Here is a 20,723-nt window from a genome sequence, read left to right as displayed (position 1 = left end):
AAGGAAGGGAATATAGGGAAAGAGGGGAGGAAAGTAACACAAATCCTCTTCCTCCATAACCTACCACCTCAACAAATCTTTAGTTCAGTGACAGTGGAATATATTACAACATAACCTTCTCTGAGGAGCAGTAGAAAGTGAAATGCCAGAGCTAAAAATAGAGCCATAATCAGGACAATACTACCCCATAAATATAATTTGCCTTTTTCTCTGAGTCCATTAGGATTATTTAATTATATTTAGCTGTCATCTATTTGGCTATCCTATGGTGGAGTATGATTCTCTTTTATTTTATTGACTATATTGTGTCAAATAGTCTGAAGATGTCAATTAAGTCCATCTGATCTAAGGAATCGTTTAGGATTGTTGTTTCTTTGCTGATTTTTTTGTGTAGAAGAATTATCCATTGTTGTCAATGGGTATTAAAGTCCCTTACTATGATTGTAGTATTGTTTTTCTATCCCTTGATATCTTCCCTGAACTTTTTAAATTTTATTTGGGTGCTCCTGCATTGGCTACATATACATTTATCAGGATTATATCCTCTTATTGTATTGATCCCTTAGTATTATGAAGTAGCCTTCCTTATCTCTTGTTATGGACTTCACTTTCTGGTCTATTTTTATCCACTATAAGTATTCCTACCCCAGCTTTTTTTTTTTTTTTTTTTTTTTTCATTTCCGTTTTCTTTTACTTTCAGTCTTTATGAGTTTCTTGTTGTGAGGTGGGTCTCCTGTAGACAGCATATGTATGGGTCATTTTTTTTTTTAAACCATTCAGCCATTCAATGTATTTTGCTTGGAATATTTAGTCCATTTACATTTAAAGTTATTGATAGGTACTTGTTTGTATCTATTTTTATTTTTTGTGCCTGTGTTCCTTCTTACCTTTTTTATTTCTTCTTTTTACACCAGTCCCTTTAGCATTTCTTGCATTTCTGGCTTGGTAGTGATAAACTCCCTTAGCTTTTTTTTTTTTTTTTTTTTTTTTTTTTTTTTTTTGTCTGTGGAGCACCTTATTTCCGCTTCAATTTTGAATGATAGTCTCACTGGATAGAGAATTCTTGGATTCAGACCCTTGGTTTGTATCACTTTATAAATTTCCTTCCATTCTTTTCTGTCCTGATGCGTTTTTGTTGAGAAATCATTTGATAATTTAATGGGAGATCCCTTGTACATAACTTTTTGTCTCTCTCTTGCAGCCTTTAAGATTCTCTCATTGTCCTGAATATTTGCCATCATAATTACAATGTGTCTTGTGCTGGGTCTTTGGGTTCATCATGTTTGGGAATCTCTGTGCTTGTGTGAGATTTTTTATTCCCCATATCAGGGATGTTTTCTGAGATTATTTATTCAAATAAATTTTCTAACCTTCATTCCTCTTCCTGTCATTCTGTTTCCCCTATTATTCATATGTTGCTTTGTTATAAGTTGTACCAAAGCTCTCTTATGCTCTCCTCCTGACCTTTAATTATTTTCTCCAATTGCAGTTCAGTTTGGGTGTGCTTTGCTCCCCTGTCTTCTAATTCGGTCCTCTGTTTCTCCTAGTCTGCTGTTGAAACTTTCCATGCTGTTTTATATTGCAGCTATATCACTATTTCTTCTTTATTTTTACATAAGTTGTTGATATTTCCATTCATCCAGTTTATGAACTGTATGACATTTATTCTGAATTTTTTATCTGACATATTGCATGCCTCCATTTCACCTCACTGCTTTTCTGGTGAGTCCTCCTTTCTTTCCCTTAAAGGTTTCTTTGTCTTCTCATTTTTTGCTCTCAATGAGGAGCAAGGTGTCGAATCCTGCAGGGGCTGCTCCTTGGGTGGCAGTGGCTCCTTGGTTGGTGGCTACTCCTCAGACAGTCATGGCAGCGTCTATTCCTCAGTAGGTGGGCACTGTTTGCAACACTGGTGACTTTTTATGCTGACGGGGGCAGGCTGCTTTCACAGCTGCTGCTCCTCGGACGGGGGTGGGCTCATGTGGCTGCTGCTCCTTGGATGGGGGTAGGCTGCTAACTGGGTTGCTACTTCTTGGAGGGAAGCAGGCTGCTCTAGCAGATGCTGCTTCTGAGATGGGGGAAGGAGCAGGATGGTTGTGTGGCTGCTGCTCCTTGGACAGATAACAAAAATAATAATAAAATAATAAAATAAAATAAAAATAAAAATGAAAAAGTGAAGTGTCTATGGCTGGTTTAAGATTCCACTCTTCTGTACTGTCTGCAGCTTCTCAGTTTCCTATTGCTGGTATTGAAGGCCTCTCTTCAAGCCAGTCCTTGTGGATTTTAAGGGGCTATTTAGATTTTTTAAAATCCTTTGTAATACACAGGGTGTAGTCTGGGTGTGGCTGTATTGGTTGCCTAGAGAACACAGGGAGGGGCTATCTCTTCAAGAGGAAATGGCTGCCTGGGTCCCACAAGTCAGGTATTACTCAGCACCAAACTTACTGCCACCTCTCCTGAGTCCTCTCTCCCCAGCCACTCCCCAGACCCTACAAGTCCACATGTCCATCTGCACCTCAGGCACAGGTGAGCATCTATATTTGAATGATCTTATAAACTAGATTCAGCAAATAAAAGCAAAGACTAAAAAGAGGGGAAAGAGCTGCATGACTTGAGCTCCTCTATTCCCAGCATGATGTGGCCTGGCAGCCATCTAGTATGTCCCCTCTGAGCTCAATCTCTCGTGACTGTGGACCCAGATCTGGAATAACCTGCCACCATCAGTCCTATGGACCTCCTTTCCACAGTCAGACACTATGCCTATCCCAAGGGACCAACCTCCGTGCTGTGCAGTTTCCCTCTGACCCATTGGGTGCCAAGATCTTGCAGTTCTTTCCATCTCAGATTTTACCAATCTCCAGGTGTCCTCTGATCTTCCCAGCTGAGAATTGTCTCACCAAGTGTGTTTACTTCACCGATTTGGACTGGATGTTATTTGATTTAGTTGCTCATTCTATCTGTCTGGGACAAGGCTCTAGACATGTCCCTATATTCTGCTGCCATTTTGTCTCTCTATTACATGTCTTTCTTTAACCTGACTTTCTTTATGGTTCTTTCTGCTGACAAAGCAAGGAATTTTGGGTATTCTAACCTATGTAAATGAACATATCAATAAGTATTTCTATATGTAACCATTTATATCTAAATTCAGCTAATATTCATTACTACTACTATCTGCCACTTTGATTCATTACTACCTCAATCTTTTTAGCCTCTTCTTCATGCTTATCAGGGAATTTCTCCTTCAACAGTGAAACACATTCCTTCAACCATCTGTTACCCATATATTTCATTGGTAATTTTCAGTTGAAAGCCCTCTATGATATGATAATCCTTGCCTCTCTGAGAAAAACTTTGTCAACTAGATAGCCCTTTTGCCTTTAATTCTAACACTCTACTCATTTCCAAAGTTATTTAGATCAGTACTTTTCCCACTGTCACCTTCAGGGAGGTTATTTCTTTAATCTGATATACAATTGGACTTTTTTTGCTTGTTGTCTGCATCTCTCTGAGAATCCTTCAACATCCTCAATAATTGTATTTAAATGAAGATCCACTCTGTCATTTAAGTTTTGTGTTTTTCAAAAATGTTTAAGAATATGTATTTACCAATACAGTCAAATAAAAAATAGTTTTATCAACCTAAAAGTCTTATGAATACCTATTCACCTTGTGAACAAGTGATTTGTAAAGGGACAGAATAAAAAATTTAAGCTTTATGATCATGTGATCTTTGTCCTTATTGCATGTTTTTGAATATCATTTCATTCAACATAGTTTTTAAAAACGTATATATTTTGTTGATTTTTACAGAGAGGAAGGGAGAGAGATAGAGAGTTAGAAACATTGATGAGATGGAAACATCAATCAGCTTCTTCCTGCACACCCCGTACTGGGGATGTGATCACAACCAAGACATGCCCTTGCCCGGAATTGAACCTGGGACCCTTCAGTCTGCAGGCCAATGCTCTATCCACTGAGCCAAATCTGTTAGGGCTATGCAACATAGTGGGTTTTTTTTATAAAGTGGATGAGATGCCATAGAAACTTAACTTTGTTTTTATTAATTAGCCTAAGCTTAAAATTGGTTTCAATTTATGTTGTTTCTGTAGAATTTTCAAAACCTATCAACAATTTCAAATGAGGACTTACTGTATAGGGCAAAGATTTTATATATTAATGGATAAGGTGGCACTCCATTCAGATCTTATTCGCATAAGAAGCCTCAAGCTTGTGTGATCTATGTACTATAGGTTGTTCCATAGACCTGACATGTTCATATTCAATGTGACTGATCAATAGTAACAATAGACACTATATGTGCAAAATAACGTGTAGCCATTTAGTAAAATATTCAGTTTTTGAAGTATATTTATTACTGTATCCAAGGTTATTTGTGTGTACAAGACTGTGTGGATATTTTCTTCAGTGTCATTGCACTCTTCTTTATTTCCCAAGGTGACCAATGTCCTTCATAGTGTCACACACAATGTATTTTCCTATTGAAAGTCCCTGCTTCTTTTCTAATTATGTTTTTTTTCTCTTGAAGTTCTATTTTTTATTTTTATGACACTACTGACTTCTGGATGTATTTTCACTTTTCTTACTATGCCTATTTGCATCCACTGTGATGTTACCTCTTCTTTGAAACCCTTTCCCTGTTACCTGATAATTTACTCTCATTCTTTAAGACTGATCTCAGTTTTTTCTTGGTATCTCTTTAAAGATGATTAATTTGATTTTTTTTCTTCAGACACAGTATTATTTTGGTGTTCCATAATTACACATTTTAAAAACTCTATTATATTAAATTTAAATTTTTCTACATTATCTGGAATATGCTGGATTATTTTTCTATTCACTTAATTCATTTACTTTTCCTCTTCACTTTATTTTTCATATTTATAGCATATATATGACTTTTAGTAAGTACTCTACGACACTACTGATTCTCTCTTGCTGACTTCAGTGACTTGGTAAGATAAGAAATTTTGTAAGGTAATTTAGGTGAGTGAATAAGAGTAAAATGTTCACTTTTGGACATATTAAATGAAGATATAGGATCTCTGGGTAGAGATAACTAGTCAAGAACGCTCTGTAGACACATAGAAAAATAACTTTGCTAATTTATTTTCATATTTGCCATACCTACCATGGCATTGACACTGGTACTTATGAAAGAAGACTTTGTTGACCATTTTGATACTTGTATTCCATTTATTTTATCATTTAATTTTTGCTGTGATTCCTTAAAGTATAAAAAGTATTTTTTTGCATTTGATCAATGATAAAATTATAATTTACAAACTTAAAAATAAAACTCACAAACTATTAGTGATGAAGCAATATTTGAACTTCACTTTTCTCTCCCTACAGCTGTAACTCTAAAATATCTGATAAAGCCTCCCAAGATATACTCATTGAGGAAGTGAATGAATTACATTAGTGTAACAAAACACTCTGCTATAGAAGACATATAAAAGTTAATAGGATACATATATAGTCAGCAACAAACAAGAGTATTTCTATCGAAAAACAAAAACAACACACATAAAAAGCCAGTTTTGAAGAATAAATATATTTGAATAATCACAAATGTTCTTTAAATATTTGAAAAATATATATCAACTTTGCTCAAAAATCATTAATTTGCAACTGAATGAACTCTCACCCAATGAAGTGAACAAAATGTAAAAGGATGTATTGCATAGATCATTTATACATATGCACAAAGTAGTTTCCACTGTGCTCCATTCAAAATAAAATTAATATTATTAAGAAAATAATCGTTCTCAAATAAAGCACTTAATAAATGTGACCAATAATTTATATTATTAAAAAATGTATTGAATGTCAGTAAGTAGGATTTTGTGTATCTGGAAATTTCACTTAAATATGGAAATAATAGTAATAGAGATAAAAGGTTACACTGACTGGACATTTATCTAATGAAATAAAAGTAATTCCTTTAAAATATAACAAGGGGTTAAGATAGACTTGAGAATATCTACCACAATATCTAAAAAAAGATCACATGGAGAGAATAAAATATATTTAAAATAGATTTCCATATTCTTAAAGTGAATAAGTGTAGACTTCCATCATGGTACACAATATTGCAAGCTAAAAGCCTGTTTTCTGAGCTAGGTCCCTGGTTCAAATTCTACATTACTGCTTCTTTGAGCAACTTATACAACCTCTCTGTCTCAGTTTATTAATGACACCGTGACCATAATAACACCTATCTCACTGTATAGTTTTGTGAACTAAAGAAGTAAATACCTGTAAAGTGATCAGTAAACAGGCAAATGCACAGTGATCATTATTTGAAAATTAAGTCATTCTTACCATAATAAATAAAAAAAAACTTGATAATAACCATTTTTATTTGAGCACTTTTAAACAGAGCATGGAAGGTACAAAAATGAAAAAGCAAAACTGTTTGTAGAAAATGCATTGTACAGTGTATTGAGAAGATTTAAATTGTGACAATAATTAGCCTAGTCATTTCATATTTCAGGATATTAAAATGTTATTAACAAATATAGAATGTGAAATAACATTAATAATAAGTAACAATTGTTGCTAACAGTTATTGAAAGCTTCTAATACAGAGGGGCCTTCCTTTATTTCTAAAAGAAAGAAAATAAAAAGGTGCAGCATCAAATATCTCTGAAGAAAGACACTGCTGAATGGAGAAGTACCATGTTGGGGACAAGGTTGCAAGTATTGTTAATGCACTAGGACTTCATGAAACATATTCTACCAACATGAGTGTGTGTGTATATATATATATATATATATATATATATATATATCAGTTTTCAGAAATTTTCTTGTTTGGAAAGAAGACCCATCACTCTGTCACGAATCTGCTTGGTCTTGACACCATATACCAAGGGATTGACTGTAGGGGGTACCAGAAGGTACAAACTTGCAAAAATTATGTGGACGCTTGGGGGGACCTTCTTGCCAATGCGGTGGGTTAGGAAGCTAAATAGTGCAGGTGTGTAGGAGACAAGAATAGTGCAGACATGGGCAGCACAGGTGCCCAGTGCTTTAGAGCGGGCATTCTGGGAAGAGAGCTGAAAGACAGCCTGGAGGATTTTGATATAGGATGTGGCTATGAGCCCTAGGTCCAATACCATCACTGAAAGGGCCACTGAGATTCCATATGCTCTGTTAATGAGAGTGTTGGCACTGGCCAACTTCACCACTGCCATGTGCTCACAATAGGTATGATTGATGACATTTTGGGTATAATATGGTAGCCTCTTAATGAGGAGAGGACAGGGTAAAACCATAAGTGTAGCTCGGGTTATGCTAACCAGACCCATTTTAATCACCATGGTTGTTGTCAGGATGGTGGTATAACGCAGTGGGATGCAAATAGCCACATACCTATCAAAGGCCATGGCAACTAGGAGGGCTGACTCGATTATGCAAAATGTGTGAATGAAATACATTTGTGCTAGGCAGATATTAAAGTCAATCCCATGAGCTTCCAACCAGAAGATACCAAGCATCTTGGGGACTACGGAAAAGGCAAGAGCCATGTCATTCACTGCCAGCATGCAAAGGAAGAAATACATAGGCTGGTGGAGGCTAGGCTCTAGTTTGATGGTGACAATGATTATGCTGTTCCCCAGCAGAGCCAGGACAAGCATGAGGCAGACAGGAATGCCAATCCAGCAGTGAAAGTCTTCCAACCCGGGAATACCAACCAGGAAGAAAGAAGAGATGTAGGCATGTGTAGAATTGTCTGTCATATTAAAACTCAGTAAACTGCATGCTCACATACTCAGTAGCCAGTTTATTCTCTACTGGAAGAATTCGTGTAACAGAGTGATTCTTCTATGGCCCAGCAAGTAGAAAATCCAGACAGGATTTAATAGCCTACCTGGAGGGCTGACTCCTCCTAAACCTCTGTCAGTAATCAGGTATACCACTTCGCCATTCTAAGTTTCAACATCTTCACCTGCAATTGAGAAGACCGAGATCACATCTTTCAAATAAATTTTCCTAAGTTTTGGAGTTGTATTTATTTTTACCCTGTAGTTTTTGTTTTCTATTAGAGCATCAGTAATATAAGAGCCCCATTTCTGTGTCAAAGCCAACATGGATTCTGTGAGATAATAAGTTTTAGGGATAAAAAGAAGTTCTCTTTTCACAGAAATTGATATCAAGTGTGGATACATATACATAAACACATACAGAATTAGTTACAGAGGTTTCAAAAATATTAATACTTATTTATAGTGAGCATAGCAAGTAATCAAGTATTTAGAATAAGATATTCTAACCCTAAAATATAGAACATACTTATGAAAATTAAAGCCAATCAAAATTAAAGCCTTATCATTAATCAAAGACAAATTTGTCCCTATTTTCAATGAATTCCTTAAGAAGACCTGAAGTTGTAGAGCATAACACAATCATATTAACAGAAAAAATGAATATATTCTTTCTTCATGCTTTAAAATGATTTAAAGTTGCTGCAAATAAGCACAATAGTTGTTAATAAGCACTGTCTATTTTCTGCAAAGCCCTGACACCCAGCTGCAGACATCACTCCTCTGTTTCTAGCACCTTCCCTGACTAACAATAATGAAGGACAAAGTAAGTGCAATTCAGCTTTATTGGTCCCCCCAGCAGGAGTAGTTCCTTGTGACTCTTGTTCTGACCTGTCCTTCTGTTTTGCTAACTGACCCTGTTGTTCTTCCTAGCATCCAGGTTCTTCCTAGTATCATAATTCTGGCATATGCACTGCACTCTTCTTAACATGCTTTTAACTTATAATTGCTCCCAGCATCTCAATTTATGGTCCTGAACACCACTGATGTGATAAATAATCCTTAATGGCAATGATTTCTTGTGTAGACATTTAAATGTAAATAATGTGTGTGTGTGTGTGTGTGTGTGTGTGTGTGTGTGTGTTTTGACAGGGTGAAATGGTCTGCTATTCCTTTTTAAAAGTTAAATTTTTTTTATATAATTCATAAAAATTCAGAACTTAAACTTTAGCACAATAAAGAAACTTAGTGCTGTTTAAATTACTTCATAAGGGGATAAAGTTTATAACACAAGGCTAATGTAAGCATTTAGGACAAAATCTGCAAATATTGAACAGTCAGAGTATGAAGAAGTTTTAAGTATTTATCCAATTCTTGCTCTTTGAAAATTCTCAAATGATTGTTTTCCACTTGGGAATTTGGATGGCTAAGTTCCATTCTTACATTTGCTTCTGGGAAAATCAAATATACAAAAGGCTAATTCACCTAAGATTACAAACAAATAATCACTCATGGTATGTATTGTATATGTAAATAGTTTAAAATCCCTTTTAGTTTTCAATAAACTAACTTAGAACATAGTAACATGTCATCCACATCAAGAGAAAAGAAGCACTTACAAGATCATAACATGTCATCTGTACCAAGAGAAAACAAGTAAAGTGACTTTTTAACAAGGGAAGCTTCCTGTCAGAGCCATAGAATGTGTCATACAGAGGAAATTAAGGAGAACTGCCCCAAATCATGGTCTGCTTGTACAGTTATCCCTATTGTCTCAAATTTTCCTCTGTCTTCTACCAGGATTATTTTGAAAGAAATTTTGGAGAGGAGAAATGCATTTGTTTCAAACAGGTTATGCTTTATATTATCTTCAACAGTAACTGAAGATAACATAACTGCCAGACTTCTCTAATTTTCTACTGGCAATACCATTCTATCTGCTTCTGAACCATATAAATACCTTATTTCTTCTGGCACCTTAAGCTTTGCTATTTTCTCTGTTTCTGAGTCAGTGAACATTTTCCCTTTCCTGCAATCTGCTTCTTCAGAGTACTTTATTGAAATACAGTGGTCTCTTCTCTAAAGACTTTTTTGTATATTTCATGTATTTTATATTAAGGTATTGAAAAAAGGACACAGAAAAATACCTCAAATAACCTCTTTTCACCCAAATGTATCTTATTTGTTGATAACTACAGATACCACCCAGCCATTAAGAATTCTCAGAATTATCCTTGCCTTCTCTATTTGTACCACTCCAGTGAAGCAGCCACTAAGTCTTCATTTCTGTTAAAGATCTTACCATGTACTTTTCTTGGTTTCACTTGCATGTCATCTCCTTCATCAGACTGTGATTACCCAAAGGAAGGCCCTTAATCTCATTAAACCCTCAGTGGAGTCTGAGGGAAGATCTGATATTTCTCTATGTCCTCCACAGTCCCTCAAGAATTTCACAGATTTGTTTCTTGCTCTCAAGTTTTCTGACCCACCAGCCATTGGTTATTTATAATCATTGACTACCCTTCATTTATTTCTGCTGCCATCTTAGAATATGATTTTTAAAAATTATTTCTGGTTATGAGTTACATAAATATTAGAATTTTATTTGGTTCCTCTCTCCAAACCTCATTTCTCAAAAGCCCATCCTTTCTCTTATAAATGCGTGATATCATTTATATATTTGTTAATCTTCCTTTTCCATTTTACTTTCAAATGTTTTATCTTGATTTCTGTCTCACATTCCTTGATATATTATAGATAATGATTTAAAATAACTATTATTTTTTGAAAATATAAAGTTATAATGTCTATTGAAGCAGCTAAACCAATATGCATATCTTGGAATGGTAAAAAATACAACAGTGTAGCCATCAGCAGTGAGGAATCTGTGATTAAGTTGGTAGTAATGGTTGCTTTGTAATAGGCTATTTCAGTATTCAAGAGATCCCTCTGGAAGCCTGATGAGTCTCTTAGGAAAAATAAGATTGAAAGGAAAAGAGGTCTGGGCCAGGATGAAGCCCAAAGCAGTAATAATGTCTCCACTGGAAAACTGTATTTACATTGTAAACTTAAAAAAAAAAGTTTGATAATTTCTATTTTAGCTCTGAAATGTAATAAGCTCAAAACTGTCACTCCTGCCCTGACACACAAAAGCTAGGCAAACTGAATATCAACGACTTTTCTTAAAGCCTTTGTAGAAATGAGATCACAGGGCAAATCACATCCATCTGAAACATATAGAGACAAGCGCATCCAAGTAGGTACAGCTCATAGTATCCAGCAGGCTGGTGCAGAGGTCATCCAAAGTTACAATAGTAAACACACTTCACTATGAACTCTGACAACTTGCTGGGACCTGCATATACATTATCATGAGCATGAGAAACTCTATTGTTTCCATTCAGAGGTGTCCCACATATTACATAAACTTTACTTGTAAAAAACCCAACAGATTCTCAGTTAGGATCAAAGAAATATCCCCTGTTGGAAGAGAAATCCATGTGAAACTCTCCCAAACCCTCTGTATGAAAAAAGCTTCTTCTGCAAGGGGAAAAGTTTTAGCTAGAGGACAATACTGGGACCTTATCTCTTGTAAAGTCAAACATTTCAGCCCACTCCATTCCTTCCTAATCTTATTCCAGGGGATGCAAGGAGGATATAGTAAATAGAGAATAGGGCAACAAATCTTTAGTTCAGTGACAGTGGAATACATTACAACATAACCTTCTCTGAGGAGCAGTAGAAAGTGAAATCCCAAAGCTAAGAATAGAGCCATAATCTGCACATTACTATCCCATAAATATAATTTTCCTTTTTCCCTGAGTCCATTAAGACTGCTTAATTATATTTAGCTGTCACCTATTGACTATCATATGTTCTGTATTTTGGTTTATGGTTTTCTTTTATTTTATTGACTATATTAGAGTAACATTGGTCAATGAAAGTATATAGGTTTCGGGTGTTCAATCTTTAATAATAAAAGCATAATTTGTTAATTAGAGCAGACTAGTTGTTGAATGACTAAGGGAGCATGACTCAAAGGATAACAGATTACTATATAGCGGTCCAGAACCATTGCCATCAGGCCTACTGATTCAATACCCTGAAATGTGTGATGAGCCACACCTGGAAAAGGCAAGCATCAAAATAGATGCCTGGCAAGTGGAACCAAAAGATGCCAACCATCTTGGGGACAATTCTGGTGCTAAGAGCAATGTCCATGGCTCTCAACATGGCCAAGAAGCCATACATACGCTCATGGAAACTGGGTTCAAATTTGATGATAAGCAAAAGTAGAGAATTTTCTATCAAAGCAATGAGATGCATAATCCAGAATGGAATCTCAAATCAGCACTGCATATGGTTTCCAAGCCAGGGATTCCAAAAAAAGTCAGCACAGAAGGCATGAACATGGTGCCATTTGGAATGGGCATGGCAGGTCAGTGACCTTCCTTGCCAAGGAGCCAAATTTGGAAAACTGTGATTCTCTGTACTGGTCTATGACCTATTATCAACCAGTCACACAAATATTGAATGATGGAATAGGAGTATCAACTTCAGCAGCTTATTTAGCATTTTTTAAATGAATGAGACAATGGACACTGGCCCAACAAAAAGTTTTACCAGTATATACATTAGCAAAAGTTTTACCAGTATATACATATACCACTCAGTGATACCCACATTGCAAAAACTGAGTATCTGGACTCCTATGCCTATGATGGGTCCAACGTTATCAGGCTGCTTGGTGGTGTTCTTCCTCCCCCACTCCATTTTCTTTTTCTTCTTCTAATCTATTCATTGAAATCAGAAAAAAATTTTTTAAAAACAACAACATTGGGATGATACTTTAGATAAACACCAAAATCCACTATACCTTGAGCTCCACTTTTCTCTGTTCCTCACCTTCTCTCTTTTTACTATCACTTTAGACTAGCAGGGTTGGTTATTTCTATAGAACACACCAAATTTTCTTTGATAAATTATCGATTAAAGGCTCTTTATAGCATTGTGATTCTACCAATAAAACTACCTTTCCTTACCTTGAACTTCCTTCCCACCAAGGAATTTGTAAATATGATATTCATACAGGGCCCAGACTCCATCAAAATAGACATTGGCAGCTGCATAATTTTGTATATTACCATGGCAATTCTAATTCAGGAAACAAATCTTATATATAAATTACTTTTAGATAAGCACCCACAGCTCCTCATATAGTCTGCTTTCCACACAATAAAGTGAGGATATTTAAAAAAATATTAGTTCATAAAATTAAATGGATTAAAGAGTATCTAATGTAGGAGAAGATATACTTTTATTGTTTCACCAGAAGAGCAATGAAGAAGATGCTAAAGTGTTTAGGGATAAAATTAATGAATGGGATTGGAAGCCTAGGTCTCTATATGTAGAAAGTGTTGACAGACATAATCCTCATATAGAAATCAGAGCTACTTACTGTTGAAGAGAATCAGAAAGCACTCTTTTAAATCTTCTGTGAAACCTGAAACAAAAAAATATGAGTGGGTCTCTTTGAGAATTGTCCAAGATATTGCAAGGAGAATAATGTCGAACACATAGGTACATTCAGGTGGAAGTGACTGGGGAGGCAGAAGAGACAGAAAGACTCTAAAATTTACATTGCAACATAAAGTTTGTTGCTGTAAACACTTCACACTTTCCAGTAACTGGATATAAGCAGGAAACTATAGTTCAGTTTTAGGGCTGACAAGAGTATGCATCTATGAATGTATTTGTTAAAGTGAGAGCAGAAAAGTTTCTAAGTGATTACCGTATTTTTCGGACCATAAGAGGCACTTTTTTTCCCCCCAGAAGTGGGGGGGGGGAAAGTCCCTGCGTCTTATGGTCCAAATATAGCCTACACATATACTTTAAAAAAAAAGTTTTTTTACTTGCCCGGCTCTGTGTGGTCTCTGTGTGCTTGCCCGGCTCTAAAATGGTTCTAAATGCTGCTGTTTACTTTACAAGGTTGATTACATGTGTTTATGACTGTGATGTTGGGTTTTAATGCACATAAAATATTTTAGGACACTATTTGTTTCAGAATCTTTTTTTCTTCATTTCCCTTCTCTAAAAACTGGTGCATCTTATGGTCCGGAGCGTCTTATGGTCCGAAAAATACGGTAGTTGTCTATATCTAAATCAAATTGATTTATCCTTTTTTTGTGTTATTGTCCTAAATATTTCAAAACATTTCTCCATAAATCCAAATAAAAATCCAAATATTATTCTGAGTTCTTCACTGGCCCCCAACAACCCTACTCATAAATTTTAAATTTGGAATATTTAGGAGATTTTTCTGCCAAATGACCCTCTCAAAATAGAATTCTTTAGCATTGCTGCCTAGCTGCTGACTGTATTTAGGTTTATGGCTTTCCATGAATGTCTGTCTAATTATTGTACAGCTCTCTCTCTTGGAAAAATATCCTTATATTGGGCCAACCTGTTGCCTGTAACCACCATCCCCCTTTTAAAATTATGTAGCTTCAGACATGATACTACAAAGATTCGAGTCATTCATGACCCCCTAAATTTAAAATATAAAGCATCTAGGTCTACCTAACTTGTCTAATAACATGATGTTAGTTTCCTTTAACCTCTCAATCTTCAAAAGCAGATACTTCAATGTATTGAATTGTATTTCCTAAAAGTTCTATATCAGACTCTATAAAAAATAAATTTGTACTCTTTGCTTTTATAAAATAAATTTATACTTTTGGCTTCACTTATGTTTGCACTTTAAGATATATATTCTTATGTCTACACATTTCTAGCTATCTACTTACTCATTGTTCAGGAATAACAGTAGGAAGTGACTGCTACAGAACTAGGTCGCTCTTTGCTGGTTCCAGCTATAGAAGATTTGTTTTTTAATATAATTTTCCCCTGATGACCAAAATTCATCAGCCTCTTACAAATCCTAAGAGATATTTTCTTACTCCCTAGAGCAAAGAAGGAGGTTTAGGGTCTGAAGGGTAGATATCATTTCTTAGGACTGTACTCTCTCACTCAATTCCCTAGAGAACAGATATATCTATTCTCACCAGGAGATGGCAGTGTTGAAACATCTTCTCACAGAGCCAGAGATTGAGATTCAACTTGCTCTCACTGTGTGCCTAAGAAATGGAACATAAAGTGGGGGAATGCAAAGCTCAGGAATCCATCCCTTGCCTGAAAACAAAAACAAAAACAAAAACAAAAACGGTCAACTTTATCTCATGCTTTTTAAGGGAGAGAAGTGGAAACTTCAAGTGAAGGAAACAAGTCAGTAGGCATGCTTTTATGATGGGAAGTCTCTATTGGCTGATATAGTTAGAATAGATAGTAAGTCAACTCAATACTTTGATTTCCACGTGTTTGGTCTTCTATGGCACCCCAATCCTTAGATCCCTGGCTTTTGCTATTAGGGATAAAGTTTTCCTGTCTCAAATAGAATCATAATTGGAATAAAAAAATCCTTTAAGAACAATCACAGCATCGGACTTATTCCAAGTAATGAGACTGGGTTGGCAGGTGGGAGAATACTAAGCAAGTTCAGGGATGGTGGGATAGAGGGGTTATTATTGAAAAAGCTGGTAATGAAGAATTATGGGGATAAATATGGAAAGCATAAGACTTACTGGCCAATTGTTGGGAACCAGTTCTTCTCTTGCTAGATGCCTGAAGAATATTATTAGTTACTGAAATCATTATCACTCATCCTTTATCACAAGTCACACATCAACTCTTTTCTCACCCCCAAATTCTGGTCTCATTCTCTTGTGTTTGTATTCTTCAATGTTTCTTCTTTCTATCGTCAACCCTGCAAAGGTGCCCAGTCAATGCCATGAACCCTAGTTCATTGGCTGGGGTTATCTGCCAATACCTGGGCATCTCTGGGATAGTCTTTCATGCTTTTCTTCTGTCTTGGCAATACAGACACTCTCCCTCTTCTGGAAGTCTGTGTGAGATCATGTTGCTGTATCCATTTTTCAATAAAACTACAACAATGTTTATACTATTTAGAAGCACAGCATAAATTTATTGTGTTCAAATTGAGAGATAAAATTGTTAGCCACCAATTTTAATGTTCCCTAATGAATGTGAAGGAGTTATGAACATGAATGAGGGATTTTCTAGCCACTAGCTAAAACCGCCAGGGACCAAACATATCTTTTAGAATATATTTTTATTGATTTCAGAAAGAAAGGGAGAGAGAGAGATAGAAACATCAATGATGAGAGAATCATTGATCTGCAGCCTCCTTCATGCTCCCTACTGGGGATTGAGCCCACAACCTGGGCATGTGCCCTTGACCGGAATAGAACCTGAGACCCTTTAGTGGGTAGACCAATGCTCTATTCACTGAACCAAATGGGCTAAAGCCCAAACAGATTTTAATTAAGCCCTTTGGGTTCATCCAAAGCTAATATCCATGAAATCATTTCTACAACCTCCAGTCATCTCCTTGCTCTCCTCTGTTCTTATTCCCTAGACGCTAAATGAAGAGAAATTAACATTCAAAACTTTTCTTTTTATAAGCTGTTATTTTTCTGCCAACCCTATTTGCAAAAACAAACAAACAAACAAACTAAAAGTCTTCTTAGATATAGACATGTTCCTCTACCTGAATTCTACTTTATTAATTTAATTATGATGATCAAAGGAACTTCAAATTAAGATATAGAGCTATTACTATCAGGCATTGTGAAAATTGTCTTTGGGATTAATATATTCATCAGATTTGATAGAAAAGTATGACTTTAATAAAATCTAGGTGCTTATTGAACAATTCTACCAAAAACTATGCTAATTGTTTTATATGCATCATTTTATTTAATTTCTGTTCATTTGTTTGTTAATCCTCATTCAAAGATATTTTTTCCATTGATTTTTTTTTTACTTTTTTAATTTTTAAAAATTTATTTATTTATTTATTTAAATTTCTTTATTGATTAAGGTATTGCATATGTGTCCTTATCCATTGATTTTTAGAGAGAGTGGAAGGGAGTGAGAGGGACAGGAAAAAGGAGAGAGAGATTAATGTAAGAGAACACATCAATTGGCTTCTGCATGTGCCTCAAGGGCTGGGGATCAGACCTGTAACCCCTTGACCTGGAATAGAACCCAAGACCCTTCCCTGTATGAACTGTGCTTTAAGCACTGACTCACACTGGCCAGGGCCATTATATTTAATCTTTAAACCATTTTTCTTTATGTGATCTTGATAAATGTATGTAACTTTTTTAATTTTTTAATTTGTATAATGAGATAAATATGATCTAATTTACAGAATTGTCTTGGAGATTACCAATAATTATTGTTATCAAAAGGCTTTTGAATTACTTTAAAAAGTTAAAAGACTAGGCTAGTATGGCTCAGTTGGTTGAGTATTGTCCTATGTATCATAAAGTCACTGGTTCAATTCTTGGTCAGGACATATACCCATGTTTCAGGTTTGATTCCCAGTTAGGGCATGTGTGGGAGGCAACAGAACTTTCACATTGATGTTTTGCTCTCTCTCTCTCCCTCTTTATCCCCCTCTCCATGCTCCTCTTTCTAAAAGTCAATATATATATATATGTGTGTGTGTGTGTGTGTGAATATATATATATTTTAAATTAAAGACAAGGCTATTAAAACATATCCAAACCCATTTCAATGATTCCATTCAATTGAGCACTTTCAAAGATAGATTTATAAAAATAGAAAATGCAATAATTTAAATGAATAAGATAAAAATAGAAAAGAGAGAAATTATGCCACCTATCATTTAATTTGGAATAAATTTATCATTTATTCCAAAACGGGAACCTCTCTTAATTACTTTGTTCACTAAAAAATCATTCAAAACTCTATGGTTTATGATGATACTCACTGTTTGTGGAAAGTCAAAATAATTTGGGAAAACAACAACAAATTAGCCTTGCAAGCCCTATCTAGAAGAGTTATCTCAAGTTTTTCTTTCCTAACTACCTTTCTGTGACCAGAAGATGTCTACTAGTGGTTTGTGTTAACTAAGACTAATACAAAAGCATGGGCTTATTTCAGATTGCTATTTATTTTTTCTAACCTTAGCTCATTAAAAATAAAATGGTGTCCTAAAGTCAAATCATTTTCCAACCAAATCATTCTAACCAATAAGTTAGTTCTGTTCATGGCACATATTCAATAAAGATTTAATATTATCACCACTAGTATGTTGTTTTTATTTTTTATTTAAAAATGTCAAACATGTACAAAGTATACAGATTATTATAATGAACCTTTGTCTAACCATCATCTAGCTTCAACAATGATCAACATTATGCCATTCTTGTATCTTCTATACTTCCACCCACCATGTAACCTGATGATTATTTCTATTGTTATTACTAGTCTTTTGATTATTTTTATGAGTTTAGAGGTAACATTGAGATACATTGAAATGCATAAATTTTAGTAGTACCATTTTGACAAATGGATACAATCCTGTAAGTTGCATCCAATATAACATAGAGCATTTTTATCAGACCAAAAAATTCCTCATGTGTTTCCCTATCATTCCCTCACCTCTACACCCATCAAACACCACTGTTCTGTTGTTTTTGACACTAAATTAATTACATTTGTTCTTCAACTTCATATAAAGATAATAATACAATACATATTCTTTTGTGTCCTGATTCTTTTCACTCACAAATATATATCACTAAATTGAACATATCTGGAAGCAAAAGCCTCCCAGGAACCATTCTACTTATTTTCAATGGGATAAGAATGAATTTTATATTCAAAGACTCAATAAACAAATAATGTCCTTACCAGGGAATAAAACCAGGTTCCACATCTCTTTTGATAAACTTACTTCAAACTAATGAGATTCTTTATTCTCAGAGAGAAAGGGGGGACTATTTTACTTTCCTCCATCTACTAAAGCATATAGCTCATTCATAAGAAATAAGAAACTATGGAATTCTTCCCATTAGCAATGCTAATATCCAGGCACTAGGTCCGATCCAAGTTCCTGTGTTCTTAGGGTATTGTCTGTTTGATTAGACATCATTCCTCTTTCTTGATAGTGTACGAACAATGCTATTGCGAATTTCCTTGGTTTTGATGCTATAGACAATGGGGTTGACCATAGGTGGGAAGAAGAGGTATGTATTGGCCATGATAGTCTGCAGGAGTGGAGGTAAATGCCGTCCAAAGCGGTGCAACAAAGAGAGGCTGATCATGGGAACATAGTACACAAGCACAGCACAGATATGTGACACACATGTGTTGAGTGCCCTCCACCGCTCTGCCCCAGAAGCTATTCCCAGTACTGTGTGAAGAATCAGCATATAAGAAACTACGATGAGCAATGAGTCCAAACCAAATGTGGAAATAACAACAAACAGACCCAGGATGCTATTGAGGCGAGTGTCTGTACAGGGCAATTTGATCAGATCTGAGTGGAGGCAGTAAGAGTGTGTGAGGATGTTGTGACCACAGAAAGGCAGACCCTTCAGGAGAAAGAGCAGTGGTAACATGAGCATCACACTTCGCAAGGCAATGGTGGCACCCATCCCAGTGATGCGGGGAATTGTTAGGATGGTTGTGTACTGCAGTGGGCTGTAAATGGCCACAAAGCGGTCTACAGACATAGCCAGAAGGACACCTGACTCCATAATGGTAAAAGAGTGCATGGAAAACATCTGAAACAGACAGCCACCAAAGCTGATATCATGAATGCCAAAGAGGAAAATGCCTAGCACTGTAGGTATGGTAGAAGCACAGACCCCAAGTTCAACAAAGGCCAGCATGGCCAGAAAAAAGTACATGGGCTGATGCAACACTGGGTCAACCCGGATGATATGTAGAATGATGCCATTTCCCATGAAGATGATGCTGTACATCAGGCAGAAAGGGATAGATATCCAGATGTGCTCTGCTTCCAGTCCTGGGATACCAACGAGAGTAAATGTTGCAGGTGTGAATTCAATGGAACCATTGGAAATAACATAGTGAGACTTCACTTGAAGATATTGGGAAGCACTTGAAGACTGGAAAATATATATCACTTTGTCAGTTCTTGTACATTAAATTCAGAGCTCCTGATAGTCATAGTTAAGACATTTTTTTAAAGAGATGAAAAACTTATTTCTGATAGAAGGGGGCATAAAAAACAGTGTATGAAAGAGAAATCTGATTAGATGTGTGGAAGAGTATTCCCACATGGGCTACATGCCAAACACAGAAGGCAGTAATAAAAATCTCAAGCTGTGTCATTTATGGCAGTGAAAGGCAGTGATAATGAGCACAAAGATTATGATTTCATGTGAAAACAAGGGACTAAAGAACCTGGTAACCTTCTACAGTTTGTACAGGAGTGAATGAGTAGCAAAAATAGTAGTAAAGAGCATTCTTGGTTCTCACATTTTATATACATGTGATCTTGGGGGTGTCACATATCTCAGATCCAGGTGTTCAATAGAAACACAAAAATAGTGATATATAATTATATATATAAAATTGTTTATCATTATATTTGGGCCATGTTACATAGTCAATGCACAAAATAAGAAAAATAATAAATTTGAAAACTGGGATAGTTTCTCCCACTTTTTTCCAATGTCTTTTTTTTTTTTTTAACTTACCAGTTCACTCTTTCTCCACCTGCTATCCATGGACGATGGGGAAAGGTTTTCTGTGCTTTGCAGGAGTGTCAGTATCTCCTGCTGGAATGTGGAGTCAGAGCTGAATGCAACACCAAAACCATCAGGGTCTCACAGGCTGAATAGGATCATGATGCTGATATTCAGAGCTGGGGTTCTTTATCTGTGAACAAGTTCATTTCACTAAAACTCTACTTAACTGTAACAGAACCTCAGATTAAGATTAGGGGCCAGAAATGGAATTCAGAATGGGGCTCAGAAATGGTAATGATGAGTGAGAGTGAATTCTTCCTCT

At 35.7% G+C, this 20,723-nt stretch overlaps 2 protein-coding genes across 2 annotated transcripts; both read right to left on the bottom strand.

Moving 5' to 3' along the window:
• Positions 1-6,821: 6,821 nt before the first annotated feature.
• LOC118713605 (putative olfactory receptor 52P1) lies at positions 6,822-7,766 on the bottom strand. The gene has a single exon (XM_036428318.1). The coding sequence runs from the start codon at positions 7,764-7,766 to the stop codon at positions 6,822-6,824; it is 945 nt and encodes a 314-aa protein (XP_036284211.1).
• Positions 7,767-18,823: 11,057 nt separating this feature from the next.
• LOC118713222 (olfactory receptor 51I2-like) lies at positions 18,824-20,440 on the bottom strand. The gene is made up of 2 exons (XM_036427622.1): positions 20,411-20,440; positions 18,824-19,816 (listed from the first exon to the last, which is right to left on the bottom strand). The coding sequence occupies exons 1-2, from the start codon at positions 20,438-20,440 to the stop codon at positions 18,824-18,826; spliced, it is 1,023 nt and encodes a 340-aa protein (XP_036283515.1).
• Between the last annotated feature and the right edge of the window lie 283 nt (positions 20,441-20,723).

This window comes from Pipistrellus kuhlii, unplaced genomic scaffold, assembly GCF_014108245.1.
Source record: "Pipistrellus kuhlii isolate mPipKuh1 unplaced genomic scaffold, mPipKuh1.p scaffold_m20_p_9, whole genome shotgun sequence".
In the NCBI taxonomy this organism is placed as follows: Eukaryota; Metazoa; Chordata; class Mammalia; order Chiroptera; family Vespertilionidae; genus Pipistrellus; species Pipistrellus kuhlii.
The sequence above is the reverse complement of the archived record's forward strand: the minus strand, read 5'-3'. Positions and strand labels throughout refer to the sequence as shown.

Bases quoted from the DNA above. Each gene is read 5' to 3' on its own strand.
- LOC118713605 (XM_036428318.1), bottom strand. From the start codon at position 7,766: ATGACAGACAATTCTACACATGCCTACATCTCTTCTTTCTTCCTGGTT.
- LOC118713222 (XM_036427622.1), bottom strand. From the start codon at position 20,440: ATGGATAGCAGGTGGAGAAAGAGTGAACTG. The intron at 19,817-20,410 runs GTAAGTTAAAAA...TATATTTTCCAG, and splicing joins GGTGGAGAAAGAGTGAACTG to TCTTCAAGTGCTTCCCAATA.